This window comes from Alexandromys fortis, unplaced genomic scaffold (genome assembly GCF_014885135.2).
Source record: "Alexandromys fortis isolate MF-2015 unplaced genomic scaffold, M_Fortis_MF-2015_v1.1 scaffold_56, whole genome shotgun sequence".
NCBI classification, from domain to species: Eukaryota; Metazoa; Chordata; class Mammalia; order Rodentia; family Cricetidae; genus Alexandromys; species Alexandromys fortis.
The window spans coordinates 1,158,610-1,173,229 of NW_026067935.1; the positions used below are offsets into that span (position 1 = coordinate 1,158,610).

Consider the following 14,620-nt stretch of genomic DNA (forward strand, 5'->3'; position numbering starts at 1 on the left):
TTATTTATTTATTATGTGTACAGCATTCCTTCCATGTGTGCCCGCATGCCAGAAGGGGGGCGCCAGATCTCATTATCGATGGCTGTGAGCCACCATGTGGTTGCTGGGAATTGAACTCAGGACTTCTGGAAGAGCAGTCAGTGCTCTTAACCACTGAGCCATCTCTCCAGCCCTTATTAGTGTTTTTTGAGACAGGGTTTCTCTCTGTATCCCTGGTACTCTCTTTGTAGACCAAACTGGCACCAAACTCAAGAGATCTGCCTGCCTCTGTCTTTCAGGTGCTGGGTTTAAAGCCATGTGCCACCACAAGCGGTCAAGATTTATTTTTATTTTGGGGCTGGAGAGATGGCTCAGCGGTTAAGAGCATTGCCTGCTCTTCCACAGGTCCTGAGTTCAATTCCCGGCAACCACATGGTGGCTTACAACCATCTGTATGTAATGAGGTCTTGTGCCCTCTTCTGGCCTGCAGGCATACACACAGACAAGACACTGTATACATAATAAGTAAATAAATGTTAAAAAAAGATTTATTTTTATTTTATATGTATAGGTAGTTTTGCCTGCATGTATGTCTGTGCATTATGCGCATGCAGTGACTGTGGCGGTCAGAAGAGGGCGCTATATCCATGGGCCTGGTGGGGCTTAAATGAGAAAGGATCCCATAGGCTCATATATTCGAATGCTTGGTCCTGAGTTGGGACTTTGTTTGAGAAGAATGAGGAGGTGTGGCCTTGTTGGAGGAGGTGTGGCCTTGTTGGAGGAGGTGTGTCATGAGGGGGTTAGACTTTGAGGTTTCAGAAGTCAGTGCCATTCCCAGTTGGCTCCCTCTCTTTGCCTCATGCTTGTGGATCAGGATGCAAGCTAGGGGCAACTGTTCTACCAGCTACCTGCCCACCTGCCAACCTCCCCACCATGATGGCCACAGACTCACCCTCTGAAATGGGAAGCCCCAATAAAATGTTTCTTCTGTTGCCTTGGTTATGGCATTACAGCAAAGCAACAGAAAAGTAACAAAGTTATCATCATGAGGGTGCTGGGAACTGAACCCAGGTGCCTCTGCAGGAGCAGTGAGTGCTCTTAACCACTGAGCCATGCTTCCAGATTCTTTATTTTTAACTTGCCGGGAAAATAATTAGCCAGATAATGTGTCATTATGTACTCCTAATTGGCCTGGAACTCACTGTGTAGACCAACCTGGCCTTGAACTCACAGAGATTGGCCTCTCTTGGCCTCCCGGGTGCTGGCATTAAAGGCATGCACCACCACATCTAGCTGAATTTTTTGAAGTTTTAGAAAGAGTTTCACATTGCAGCCCAAGCTGCCATCCAGCCTGGAACTCACTATGTGGTCAAGAACAACTCGGAACTCCTAATCTTTCTGTATTCACCTTTCATGTGCTGGCATACAGACCTTGTCACCAAGGCCACCCCAGTTCCTCACACAGTGGAGGTCACACTTATAATTGCTAACCCTCCAGGCTGTCCAGAAAGGGAGATCTTTAACCACAGGCCTGAAGGGACTCAAGGTCAGTCACAGGTGGATGGGAGGGTCTTCTGAGTCCTGATGGGGGAAGCTGTGAGTGTTCAGAACCAAACCGCCCCTGGCAGTCCCGCCCCCACCCCCCACCCCAACTCAGGCCAACCTCTGAGCACTCAGCTCTAGGGGTATCAAAGATATCGCTCCTGCTATGGAGTGTTAGCTGAGCCAACACGTGAAAATCGTTAGAGGTACCTTCCACCACCCCAGGAAATGACAGTTTGAGATACATACCAAATTTTGTTGTATGCGTCTAGGCATTCCGGCTTAACGTTGTGAACTGAAAGGAAAAGAAAATGCAGCGATGAGCGAATGAAGAGACGGACGGAGCCCCGCACAAGGCCGGCGGCCGGCTGCCACTCACACTGTAACTTGTACAGACTGCTAGTCTCCTTCTTGGCCAGGAGGTTGGAGTGCGCATCTTTCCTCGGATCCACCTTCCTGACAAACAAGGACTTGAGCCAGCTGTCTTCCCGAGCTCTGTGACTTGAGGACGTCACTCTTCTAGGAAAGAATGAAAACGGTACTCTGAGCTGGCGCACGCCTTTAATCCCAGCACTTTAATCCCAAGAGGCAGAGGCAGGCGGATCTCTGTGAGTTCGAGGCCAGCCTGGTCTACAGAGCTAGTTCCAGGACAGGCTCCAAAGCCACAGAGAAACCCTGTCTCGAAAAAAAAAAAAAAGAATATTCTGACTGAATGTTTTCACAACCTTAATGTTCGTTAACTTCTTTCATAGTTGCAGAAGCACACCGTTTTTTCCATAACACTCCCCGCCACGCCTCCTGAGGCATGGTGGTGCACAGTTTTAACTCCAGTACTTGAGAAGCAGAGGCAGGAGGCAGATCTGAGTCTGAGGTCAGCCTGTTCAAGAGTGAGGACAGCCAGAGCTACACAGAGAAACCCTGTCTTGAAAAAAAGAGAGAGAGAGAGAGAGAGAGAGAGAGAGAGAGAGAGAGAGAGAGAGAGAGAGAGAGAGAGAGAGAGAGAGAGGGGGGGGGGGGGGGGGTAATGGAGATCACACTCAAGTCCTCTACAAGGACTTTTCTAACTGAACTCCACACACACACACACACACACAATTTTCTACATATATAAACTTTTTATAATTTGAAAGAAAGATTTCTGTCCATTTTCATGTATGCCTGTGGGGTGCACCTGGAGGCTGAGGCTGATGTGCGAATTGTCCCTGACTGCTTCCCCCGTATTCAAGGAGGCAGGGTCTCTCAGGCAAACCTAGAGCTCACCATATGACTCGTCTAGCTAGTAGGCTTGCTTTGAGGATTCAGACTCAACCTTCTGAGGCTTGACTTAAAAAGAGCGGTGTGGAGCTTTAAATACATTCTTTGTGCTGCTTGTGCGAGCACTTTAGCCACCATCATTCTGTAGCCCAGGCTAGCAGGAAACTCAGGGCAAACCTCCTGTCTCACTCACAAGTGCAGAGGTTAGAGGAACAAATTTGGGAGTTAATTCTCTCCTTTCACCGTGGTTCCAGTACTTGGGACAGACCTGAGCAGCAAGTGTTTTTTTGTTTGACTTTTTGAGCCATCTTGCCTGTCCATTTCTTTCTTTCAAGAAAGGGGCTCATATAAGCCAGGCTGGACTTTAACTTGCTGTATTTTTTATTTTTAAATGTATATACTGTGTGTCTATGCATAGGTATGTGTGCCGCAGCAAGCATGTGGAGCTCAGAGTGACAAGAGTCATTTCTCTCCTTTCTGACACACTACATCCTCCAGTCTAACTGGCCTCAAACTTCCGTCTCCACCTCCCATCTCAATACAGGTGTGCTGGGATTACAGCTGTGGAGCACTGCAGCTGGCTTTTTCATATTTATTTGTTTGTTTTTTATGTATGCACTGTTCTGCCTGCACACCAGAGAGGGCACCAGATCTCATTACAGGTGGTTGTGAGCCACCACATAGGTGCTGGGAATCGAACCCAGGACCTCTGGAAGGGCAGCCAGTGTTCTTAACCGCTGAACCATCTCTCCATCCCTGCAGATGGTTTTTTAAGGTGAGCTTTGGGGGTCCAACTCAGGTCATCAGGATTGTGTAGCAAGTGCTTCTACCCACTGAGCCATTGTGCTGGCCCCCATTTTTGTACATTTTTAAGTGCAAAAACGTACATGCTTCTATATCACACACTTAAAGTACTAAGAATAGCATCTGATAGTGAGAAAGGGCTTAGATGTTGCTTCTGGGGAGTGGAGATGGCTCCCTAGTGTAGAGCAGGTGTGTGCTGCTGTGTTGGCAGAGGGCCTGAGTGCAGTCCCAGCGTCCACAGTGGGCCGCTGCGTAACTCCAGCTCCAGGGGAGCCCGCAGCTCTGACCTCCGCGGGCACTGCACGCACAGGTACATACCCACACACAGACACATAACTAAAAATGGTAAACAATAAATCTCAACCCTCTCAACCTTCCAGAGCCTAAGGCAGGAGGACGGAGAGCTTGAAGCAGCCTGGGCTACACAGAGATTCTTTTTCTTTGATGTCATATAGTTTTTGTTTTGGTCATTAACCCATTCTCTGAATATTAAAAAAAAACAACTTATTTTGAAGAATCTCTAAATGAATCCTAGCACATTTTATTTCAATGAAAAATTTAAAATGCTAGCCGGGCGATGATGGCGCACGCCTTCAATCCCAGCACTAGAGAGGCAGAGGCAGGTGGATCTCTGTGAGTTCGAGACCAGCCTGGTCTACAGAGCTAGTTCCAGGACAGGCTCCAAAGCCACAGAGAAACCCTGTCTCGAAAAAAACAAACAAACAAACAAACAAAAAAAAAAACAAAAAAAAATTAAAATGCTAATTTACAGAACTTAAAAAAAAAAAAAAGACAGTCTCATTATGCATCTTTGTATGGCCTGGACCTCCCTGTATATGCAGACTGACTTCAAATTTGTGGCAATCCTCTAGTTTCTGTCTTCTGGATCTAGGTGTGAACCACTATGCCCAGCTTGGTTTCGTTGTTATATGACACAGGGTCTCACTATGTTGCTCTGGGTGGGGCCTGGAACTTGCTATGCAGACCAGGCTGCCCTCGAACTCACAGAGATCTTCCTGCCTCTGCCTCCTGAGTGCTGGAATTAAAGGTGTGTACCACCACCGCCTGGCGATGTTTAAATATTTTAAACACATATTAAATTTTTTTAATGAGTTGGGCAAGAGATGGCTCAGCAGCGAAGAGCACTGGCTGCCCTTCTAGAGGACTAGGGTTCAATTTCTAGCGCCCACATTGCCAGGTCACAACTGTCTGTAACTCCTGCTCCAGGGAGGGAACCTGACGCTTTCTTTTGGCCTCCATGGGCACCAGGCATGCAAATGGTACACATATATGTAGGCAAAGCACACACACACACACACACACAAAAAAAAAATCCTTGAAATATTTTTTCTAAGCCTTAGCTTATTGTTTATTTAGTTACATATAAGTCTCTTAAACATGTATGAAGACATGTGAATACCGGTTTCTCCTATTCTTCAGAGTATGTAATAGATCATTCAGACCCAGAGGCGGCCAGAGTTGGGAAGACAGCTCGTTGGCAGATGGCCTGAAGTCACTCTTGCCAGGAGTCCCTTGTTCCAATGGTTCTTTCTCACCGAAAGCAGCACAGGGCAGTCACACCAGCAAAGGAGCTGGCTGAGAAACTGTGTGTGGTTGAGCTGACTGGAGTTATCAGTCTTGACTGCATCTTGCCTGCGCTTGCACCAGGTAATGGCGATGGGTTTGGAAGAGAAAAACTACGCTATTTCTTTCCTTTCTTAGGGACCGTCCCTGCCCCCCCCCCCCCGGAAAGTTGGAAAGTTTGTACTATTTTTCCACCTTCTGCTGGTCCTTCTGTCTGCTCTGAATGAGCTGTTCTATCAGTGTGCCCGAAAACTTTCTGTGTTAGTCTCTTCCCAAGCCCTCTCCCCTGCATTCATCTTTATGTAGGATATTCGAGGAAAGCACTCTTTGGTCTTTGGTGGGACCTCTGCCACCAAGAGTCCCAGTTCCCTCTCCTGGATTCCTCTATGAACTGTACACAGAGCACAGAATCCATGATTTTTGCCATGATTGCCACTGGTGAAGTCCAGACAGGCTTGCTTAGTACCAGCTAGCTTTTCCCATGGCCTTTACTTATCTTAAAAAAAAAAAAAAAAAAATCAAACTGCCTAACAGTCTCATGTAGCCCAGACTGACCTGAAATTCACTATGTAGCTAAGGCTAGCTTTGAACTCTAAACCTTCCTGGTCCCTGCCTCCTAGGTGCTCAGATTGCAGGCATGAGCCCCCAGTTCCACTCTAATTGTTTTTAATGTGTCCTTCAGAAATGCAAAGATGCATGGCTATTTAATTCTTATTGCATTTAATACTTTACATATGTGAATCTAATAAAGAACTATTTGTAGGCTAAATATAGAGTAGAAAAACCCAGAAACACTTTTCTCTTTCTCCCTAGGGCTCAAGGGTATTAAGAGCTAATGACCACATTTCTTTCCATGGACTGGCTGATGTCATTTGCCTATGGCAGTTCACTAGAACCTCAAAACAACTTAGCCAGGTATGTCTTGCAAAAGCTGGCTTAGAGAGACCAAAAGATGAGCTAAGAAGTGGCAAGGACAAACAACATTCAAAATGTCTTTACTAATCGCGGATGCCTCCCAAACAGGCATCTCTGCGGCTGAGTGTGGGGGCTTGGCTTTGCGTGTCAAACTTTGAAGTCTTTCTTTGGGTGTCAGCTATCAGCTGACTAAAGCTGGTATGAAAATTTTCAGTCCTGGGCACAGGATGTGTGATACACTGTCCAGTCTATCTCACTGTATAAGCCAAATATGGAGAGGGCTATGCCAAGAGCTGCCGGAGTGATAAGATCCAGGCAAGTTCTTACTGAAAACCAGACAGACAGATTCAGACCGACACAGACACACACATGGGCGCACGCGTGCATGTGTTGGAGAGTTCCCCACTTTTTGTCAAATGCTGGACTTTAGAATAAGTTCTGTGCACTAGGCTCTGTTGATACCAAGTTCAACCAGACGCCCATACAGTCTCCTGGGGGAAAACAGCCAGGACGAACACAGATACCACAGCCGACACAGGCTGCCAGAGCTCAAGGGGATGAGTCATCAGCTTGCAGTCAGGAGCGCAAGGGATCCAGGAGCGATACTGCAGCTCTGCCCCGGAGGCCAAGCAGGACAGATGGACAAGGCAGGTGATCATCCTAGCTAGAACAACATGTACAGGACACAGTGTCATGGGAATGGAGGATGGACTCTGGGACAGCAAAGAGCTCAGAAAGACACGCGTGCAGAGAGCGGGAAGCAAGAGCCGCTTAAGGGGTCAACACGAGGCCGGTTACTGCACTACACCTAGACATGGTGTGGTACTAGCAGGGGCTCAAAACAAGCCCGAAAGCAGCCGAGGCGCACTGAGCCAGCAACACGGGCAGGGAGTGCAGCTCCTGGACTCTGTTGTTGGAGGAAGCACGCAATAAATACCCAGCGGGTCAGACAAAGGACAGTCTGGATACAGAGATGAAGAGAAAGAATATTTTCAAAAGATACCCCTGGCACTGGGGGCGTAGCTTAAGGCAGAGCAAGCACACCTAGTACCAGTGAGGTCTTGGGGTCAGAACTAGAGGAAAAAACAATCCTGCCAAGTGTGTGACTCTTAGCACGTGGGAGGGGCAGAGTCTGGCAGATCTCTGAGTTTGAGGCTAGTTTGATCCATGTATTGAGCTCCTGGCCTGCCAGAGATATACTGTGAAACCCTGTTTCAAAACAAAACAAAACAAAACCTCCTCACAAAACCAAACCTAAAAAACCCTGAGGTGGAGAGGATCCTACCAGGTGAAGCTAGCACCAAGGTTTAGTCAGAGCAAAATGAAGAAAGGAGACACATTTAACATTCAGGCCACAGCAGCAGTAGTGGGCCTCGCTCAGGGACTCTCAAGTGTTTGCTAACTGCACAGCGTGTTAGGGGTGGGGCCAGAGTGGAAGGATACGCGGAACAAACCTGGCCCTGGCCTCCAGGAGCTGAGTCTGCAGTGAGAGCAGGGAAACACGATCACAGCCAGTGTGACGTGAGCTCTGGGACAGAGAGAGGCACGGGCGGAAAGACGAGGAGGGCAGGGTCTCGATTGGCCCGGAGATGAGAGGCACCTGAAGAAGCACCCATTGAGCTAAATATGTAGAGGATGAGATGACATTTGCCACGGGAGAAAGAACATCGTAAAAGCTAGTAATGGCCAAAGCCAAGAGGAGATATTGCAGCGAGGAAGCACAGGCGGGGGAAGGAGACAGGGCAGATCTGTTGTAAGAAGTCTCATATTAAAGCAATGGTCCCATAACCTAACTCCTGATCTGCCGCTAGAGTCGTTTTGGAGCCTGTCCTGGAACTCACTCTGTAGACCAGGCTGGCCTAGAACTCACAGGGATCCACCCATCTCTGCCTCCCACGTGCTGGGATTAAAGGCATGCGCCACCACAGCCGGGCCCCATTTTTTCATTTAGAAAAACTTCAAACACAGATAAATTGAAATAACTTATGCACTCCATGCAGATCAAAAAATTAATTTGATCTTGTAAAATGTTTTCTTTTTAACTTTTATGAAAACTGTATAGAAATAATAAAACCTTAATATTTCAGCATATACTGGACATGGTAGCAAACATTTTTTTTTNTTATTATGTATACAGTGTTCTGTCTGTATGCTTGTTGGCCAGAAGAGGGCAACAGATCTCATTACAGATGGTTGTGAGCCACCATGTGGTTGCTGGGAATTGAACTCAGGACCTCTGGAAGAGCAGTCAACGCTCTTAACTTCTGAGCCATCTCTCCAGCCCGGTAGCAAACATTTTTAATCCCAACACTCAGGAGGCAGATGTAGGCAGATCTCTGAGTTTGAGACCAGTCTGGTCTACACTGAGAGTTCCAGGCCAGCAGGAGCAACGCAATGAGACCTTGTCTCAAATAAATGAATACTTTGACATATATCTCTAGAGAACAAAGGTCCATAGGCTATTATCACACCTAAGGAACATAACATCTATGCCCACTCTCTTAAATGTTTCCATTCTCTTCCAAACGGCTTTTATTACTTTTCTTGGGAGGGGTCTTGGGGAAGGAAGGGGGTGATTAGGATCCTAATGTGTGTATGTGTGAGTGTGTGCATGCGCGCGCGTGTGTGTGCATGCATATACAGAAGGGTGAGACAGGGTCTCATTACATAGTCCAGTCTGGTCTCTGAGTCTCAATCCTCTTACCTCACTTTCCCAAGTTCTGATGGTAACCAGGTTTTTAAAGAATTATTTTTAATTATGTGTACATGTATGGGGGGATGGGCACGAGAGTGCAGCTTCCCAGAAGGGTCAGATCCCCCTGAAGCTAGAGTTAGAGGTGCTTATGAACTCTTGATGTGGGTGCTAGGATCTGAACTCAGGTCCTCTGCAATAGTACAAGTTCTCAACCACTGAGGCGTCTCTCCAGTCACCACAGCCTGGCTAGTGTGCTTTTTTAATAATGGGAAAAATGTCCTCTTAGAATTTTTTTATCTGTCCCCTTCAATGATGGAGTCAAGTTCACATTCTTTATAGGAATCCAGACAAGTGTTGCTGCTGGTTAAGGGTAATGGGAATGGAGACGGTGGAGCCTAGACATTTGGAAGCAGAAATAACAGATCTGACAACCAATTAGAAGGCAGGGAGGGAGGTAGCATAGGATTGGAGAAGGCCTGATTTCTGGCCTGGAAAATGGGAGATGTTCCGTTACTGGGAAGATAGTTTTTCTTTTCTTTTCTTTTTTTATTTCAAGACAGGGTTTCTCTGTAGCTTTGGAGCCTGTCCTGGAACTTACTCTGTAGACCAGTCTGGCCTCGAACTCATAGAGATCTATCTGCCTCGACCTCCCGAGAGCTGGGATTAAAGGCATGCGCCACCACCGCCCAGTGAGAGTAGTTTTGTGGGAGGGACAAGAATGAAACCCTGGGTGGTATAAACCTTTCCCAGTGCCTTCAGGCATCAGTGCGATTGTTGGTGGACAGCTGAGAACGCTGGGCCCAATACAAACCATAGCTAAATAAGATGAACTGGAGAAAACACAAGTCCAGAACCCACAGACCTGACTCCTTCCTGAAACTCACTCTGCAAGGTCACCCCAATATTTCTGTAGGCAAATCTGTGTTGGTTTTTTTTTAACGTCATCTTAACCTTTTAGCCATATCAGGCACAGCTGAGCAGTCCAATAAATAATCCCCCGACCGACAGCTGTCACATAATGCCGGCGCTGGCTGCTCTTTCCCTGTCACCTTTGCTGGCTCAATCTCCACGACCCAATCAGCCCGCAAATGTTGGCACATACTAGGGCTTGCTTCTCGGCTTCTGCACTAGCCAGAGTCTTTTTAAAAAACAATGCTATCCATCACTGGCTTAAAAACAAAACACTAAAAACAAAAACTCAGTAAAAACACGCATGGTATGATGGAACCCAGGTATCTATCCACATTCCTATATGCCGACAGTTTCTCACCAGCTGCCTGAGCCCAGAGATCTGGTTTTCCCATTTGAATAGCCCAACACCTCAAGCTTTATAAGGTTCTACACTGCCCTGGATCCTCCCTCCTTCCTCTTCTCTGGATGGCTCCCAGAAAGGACTGGCAGAAAGGGAGGGGGGAGGATGAGAGTGTCAAGGAACCACAGGGCATTTGGCTCAAGCAGGAAGTAGGGGTACCTGGTAGGTCCAAATCTCTAAGTTACCAGCTTCACAACTCTACATTAGGTCTTGCGTAAACACCTTGAGTTTCAGCTGCCTGAAACCTGTTTTCCAAGGGACAACCACACAAACTTTAGGGGCTCAGATGGCTTGCTCAGTAGCCACAGATGTGAGAGTTGCTTGTTCATCCAACTTGCAAATACATTACACGTGATTTAAGTAATTTGCATCTACAAGTTGCATCTGCCTCGATACAGTGGCGGCGCATGCCTTTAATATCAGCACTTGGGGGCAGAGAAAGGTGGATCTCTGTGAGTTTGAGGCCAGCCTGGTCTACAGAGCAAGCTTTAGGACAGCCAGGGCTACACAGTGAAACCCTCTCAAAGAAAAAAAAATTGCATCTGTCCTAGAAAAGGCAATAGGCCTGACACCACACCCAGAGTTCACACTTTCCCAAGTCTCTGAGAGGCTCCATCTTCTGAAATGCACGCCCCGTACTTAAGATTGCTACTAAAGCGAACAAGCCACATTATATAACGTTTCACACAGGGCTGGAGAGATGGTTCAGTGGTTAAGACCAGTTGCTCCTTTCCCAGAGGACCAGAGTTCCACACCCAGCACCCATGTAGTGGCTCACAACCACCTGCGTAACTTTAGTTCCAAAGGATGGGAAGCTTTCTTCTCGCCCCTGTAGGCACCAGGTATGTGCATTGTGCGCATACACATATGCAAGTAAAAATACACACACACAAATCTTAAAAAAGAAGAAGCTGTGGTTCCAGGGCTGGTAAGACGGCTTAGAGGGTAAAGGCACTGGTTGCTAACTAAGTCTGATGAACTAAGTTCAATTTCCCAGACCCACATGGTGGAAGAAAACCAATTACACACTCGTGCAAACAAAGGTGCACTAAATAAATCTAATTTTTAAAAGGCAACATTTTAAGTAGCTAAGGGTGGGCTTGGTAGTGTACATCTGTAATCCGGTACCGGTTTGTAGAAAGTTCAGGCCAGCCAGGGATACATGTATCAAGACTTTGTCTCAAAAAATAACTAGGGGCTGGGAGAGATGGCTCGGCGGATATGAGCACTTACTGCACTTGTAGAGGACACAGACTGAATTCCCAGCCCCCACATGGCGGCTCACAACCCTCGATAACTCCAGTTCCGGGGAATCCAAACCTTCTGGCACCGGGCACATAAGTGGTGCACATACGCGCAGGCAAACACTTATACTCACAAAATAAAAACAAACCCTAAAAGCCGCTTAAAAAGAAAATAACGATACAAAGGAAAAAAGGGACAAGGAATCTGCCGGTAAATTAGGACGGCTTTTGGTTATTTTGCCAAAATGTCAAAGTGACAGATTCGGACAACTGAACACAGAATCCACTGAGGTTAGGGAAAGGGAAAAAAAAAAGTTTGAACGTGAACTCCGCCATCTACCACCGCTGGCCGCTGTCGATTACTTTTCCGACCGCTCCGCTCTCAAATTTAAGTCAAAAGAGGACTTTTCCGAGTCGGGACCCCGGGGCATCTTCCCCGGGAGGGTGGCTGGGGACCTGCCATCCTGTCACTTCTTCCCAACCTGGAGCGAAGCGCCGCGACCGCGGAGCGCTGGGCGCGGAGGCTGCGGGCAGCCGTGGCCCGCGAGGCCGGCGCCGGGGTGGTGGCTCCGGCAAGGGCGGCGGCAGGACCGTGACCTTGAGCCCCGCAGGCCCCGGATAGGCGCTCCGGCCACGCCGGCCCTCGGCCGTCCCCCACCCTCCCGCGGCGTCCGCCACCCGCCCCGGGGGACCCGGCGCCCTTCGCCCCACGGCGGCCCCTCCCCGGCCGGGCCCCGGAAAGGGCGGCGCTGCTCACCGGAGCCCGGGCAGGAAGCTGCCAGGGGCGGCTGGCCGCAGGAGGCCTCCTCGCGCGAGCAGCACCCGTGCCGCCATCTTTGCTCCGGAGCCTGAAGCTCCCAGCGCCCGGGTGCCGCTGACGGCGCTGCTGCCGCGACCCCTCCCCCGGCCGGGCCGAGCAGGCTAGGGCGGGGCAGGGCGCTAGGCCTCTGTAGTGTGGGGGCGCGGCCGCCAGGGGGAGCAGCGTCCTGCTGCGGCGGCGCGCGGTGCTGCCGCCAGGGGGCGCGCCAGCCAGAGGCTGAAGACAACCCTAGGGGAGCTCAGTGTCCAGAAAAGGGAAGTGAGAAAGGAACCTGGTCAGAGTTGGCTGGGGTGGACACGAGAGAGCCCCAAGAAAGGAGTAGGTTTGTGGAGAGGAGAATCCAGAGACTATGGGAGGGACCCACTCTTTACAAACTACTTTTGAAGTTTTTACCGGGTAAATGTCATTTCCCCCAAATAACACTTTTTTTTATCACACACACACACACACACACTTTGTGCGTATTTGAGACAGAGTTTCCCACAGTAGCCCAGACTATCCTCAAACCCATGGCAATCCCTCCTCTCAGCCTCCATGCTGACATTACAGCTCTCATACCGGACTATTATTTTGTGGTTTGTTTTGTTTTGTTTTTCGAGACAGGATTTCTTTGTAGCTTGGAGCCTGTCCTGGAACCTACTCTGCAGACCAGGCTGTCCTCAAACTCAGAGATCTGTCTGTTTTAGCCTCCCAAGTGCTGGGATTAAAGGCGTGAGCCACCACCGCCCTGCTCGAAATAACACTTTTTAAAATGCGCTCTGGGTGGACAGATACCTGAACTCTTACAGTAAGCATCCATTGGGTGTGGACCATGGGGAGTCCCTGTTTAGGGACGCGATTAGATCAGTGTGTCAAGAGTTAAAAATGGAGCATTTCGCAGGATGGAGTGAGCATGGAAGGAGATCATGAAATAAAGGAGAAGAGGTGTGGGGTGGACCTGGTTCTCTACTACCGTAATCTTTTTTTTTCTTTTATCCTTTTTAAGCTGAAGGTCAGAAAAGCAAAGCAGTCAAGTCATTAGAGAGTTCTTACCTCTACAAAGGCTCAGATGAAGGGCTGAGCCTGTCCTCAGCAGGCTATAGATTACAATGAGCTCCTGTCTCCTCCTGCCTTATATTCCTCGCTCTGGATCGCCTTTGTGTGAACTCTGTTTCTCTTTTTGGACAGATTCAAGGGTAGCCTTGAGTCCTGGGATTAAAGGCGTGTGCCACCATTCCCTGCCCTCTAGTGGCTTAGCTCTGAACTCTGATCTTCAGGCAAGCTTTATTTATTAAAACACAAGTATATCACTATATATACAATATTCTTATATGAATATATGGGTATTAGAAACTGAACATGGTTCTTAACTATCTGTAACGACAAGTCAAAGGGATTAGAGTCTCTCTTCTGGGCCCATGGGTACCTACACACACATAGTAAGGCTCATCCATACACATAACAGCTGATAGGACCCACAGGTGGGTATATTCACTATAGAATTTCAGCTTGTTGTATGTTTCAAAGTATTTGTATAAAATATTAAGGAAATGAATGGTGTGTTAAGGAAGACTGTCAACCATCCTACAAAAATTGAATTCTACCCCTCCAAAGGAAAACACACAGTATTCAGGCATTTGTACTATAATACACTACCATACATTTTAGTATTTAAGTTAATTAGCCTTAATTATTTCTAATACTAAATAAGATGATTTAATTATAAACTATTATTTATTTGGGATGCCCCAAGTGAACATTATATCACTAGTCAAGTAGTAAGAGACTGCTTAATAAGTTGTATGCTCAACTATAGCACGGTAATGTACAGTCCACGGCGGTCCCGCAGTCCCTGGAGTTCGTAGCGTTCCAGGAGCCACTGCCCCGACCGTGGCATGTAGCTGGCAAACCCTTGCTGTGAAGTCGCGAAGATGCAGAGGGCAAAAGAGGATGGCCACCTCCGGTGTGGTGAAGAGTAGCAAGAAGAAGACCCAGAAGAGACCTGCCGATCCTGCAGAAAGCCAAGCTGCTCGCCGGGTTCATAGACGTCATGAGCAACACGAGAAAGCATTGGTCGCGGAAAGAAGATGCCTGCTCATCGTGTCGTCCTTGCTGCAGCCAGTCCCCCTTTTAAACTTAATGTCCACAACGAACACGCTGGGATCTAAGTCCTTTGAAGTAGAACCCAAAGACGATGAACCCGATTCTGAACAACTGGTGGAATTTGCTTATGCGGCTAGCATTTCCGGGAATAGCAACAATGTCCCATCTTTGTTAGAGGCAGCAAAGCGGTACCAGATTGAACCTGTGAAGAAAATGTGTGCTGGGTTTTCGAAGGAACAAATCGATGCTTCAGATTGTTTGGTATAAGTGTGCGTGCAGAGTGTCTGGGTTGTCCCGAACTGAAAGTAGCAGCAGGTGACTTTATTAACCAGCATTTTCCCGAAATTTAAAAAACCGATGAATTTCTACAACTTGATGTCAAGCGAGTA

General features: G+C 48.0%; 1 protein-coding gene and 1 pseudogene across 2 annotated transcripts in view; one reads left to right on the forward strand and one right to left on the reverse strand.

Moving 5' to 3' along the window:
- The window catches only part of Nipsnap2 (nipsnap homolog 2), a 28,990-nt gene extending 16,736 nt beyond the window's left edge, over positions 1 to 12,254 (reverse strand). For both annotated transcript variants that reach the window (XM_050146409.1, XM_050146408.1), the window contains exons 1-3: positions 12,087 to 12,254; positions 1,901 to 2,040; positions 1,771 to 1,816 (exon numbers count right to left, since the gene is read on the reverse strand). In XM_050146409.1, the coding sequence (XP_050002366.1) occupies positions 1,771 to 1,816; positions 1,901 to 2,040; positions 12,087 to 12,163 (263 nt within the window). In that variant the 5' untranslated portion in view covers positions 12,164 to 12,254. The remainder of the gene's footprint in view (positions 1 to 1,770; positions 1,817 to 1,900; positions 2,041 to 12,086) is intronic.
- A 1,627-nt stretch (positions 12,255 to 13,881) lies between these two features.
- LOC126504247 (kelch-like protein 7) lies at positions 13,882 to 14,498 on the forward strand (annotated as a pseudogene).
- The last annotated feature ends 122 nt before the right edge of the window (positions 14,499 to 14,620 follow it).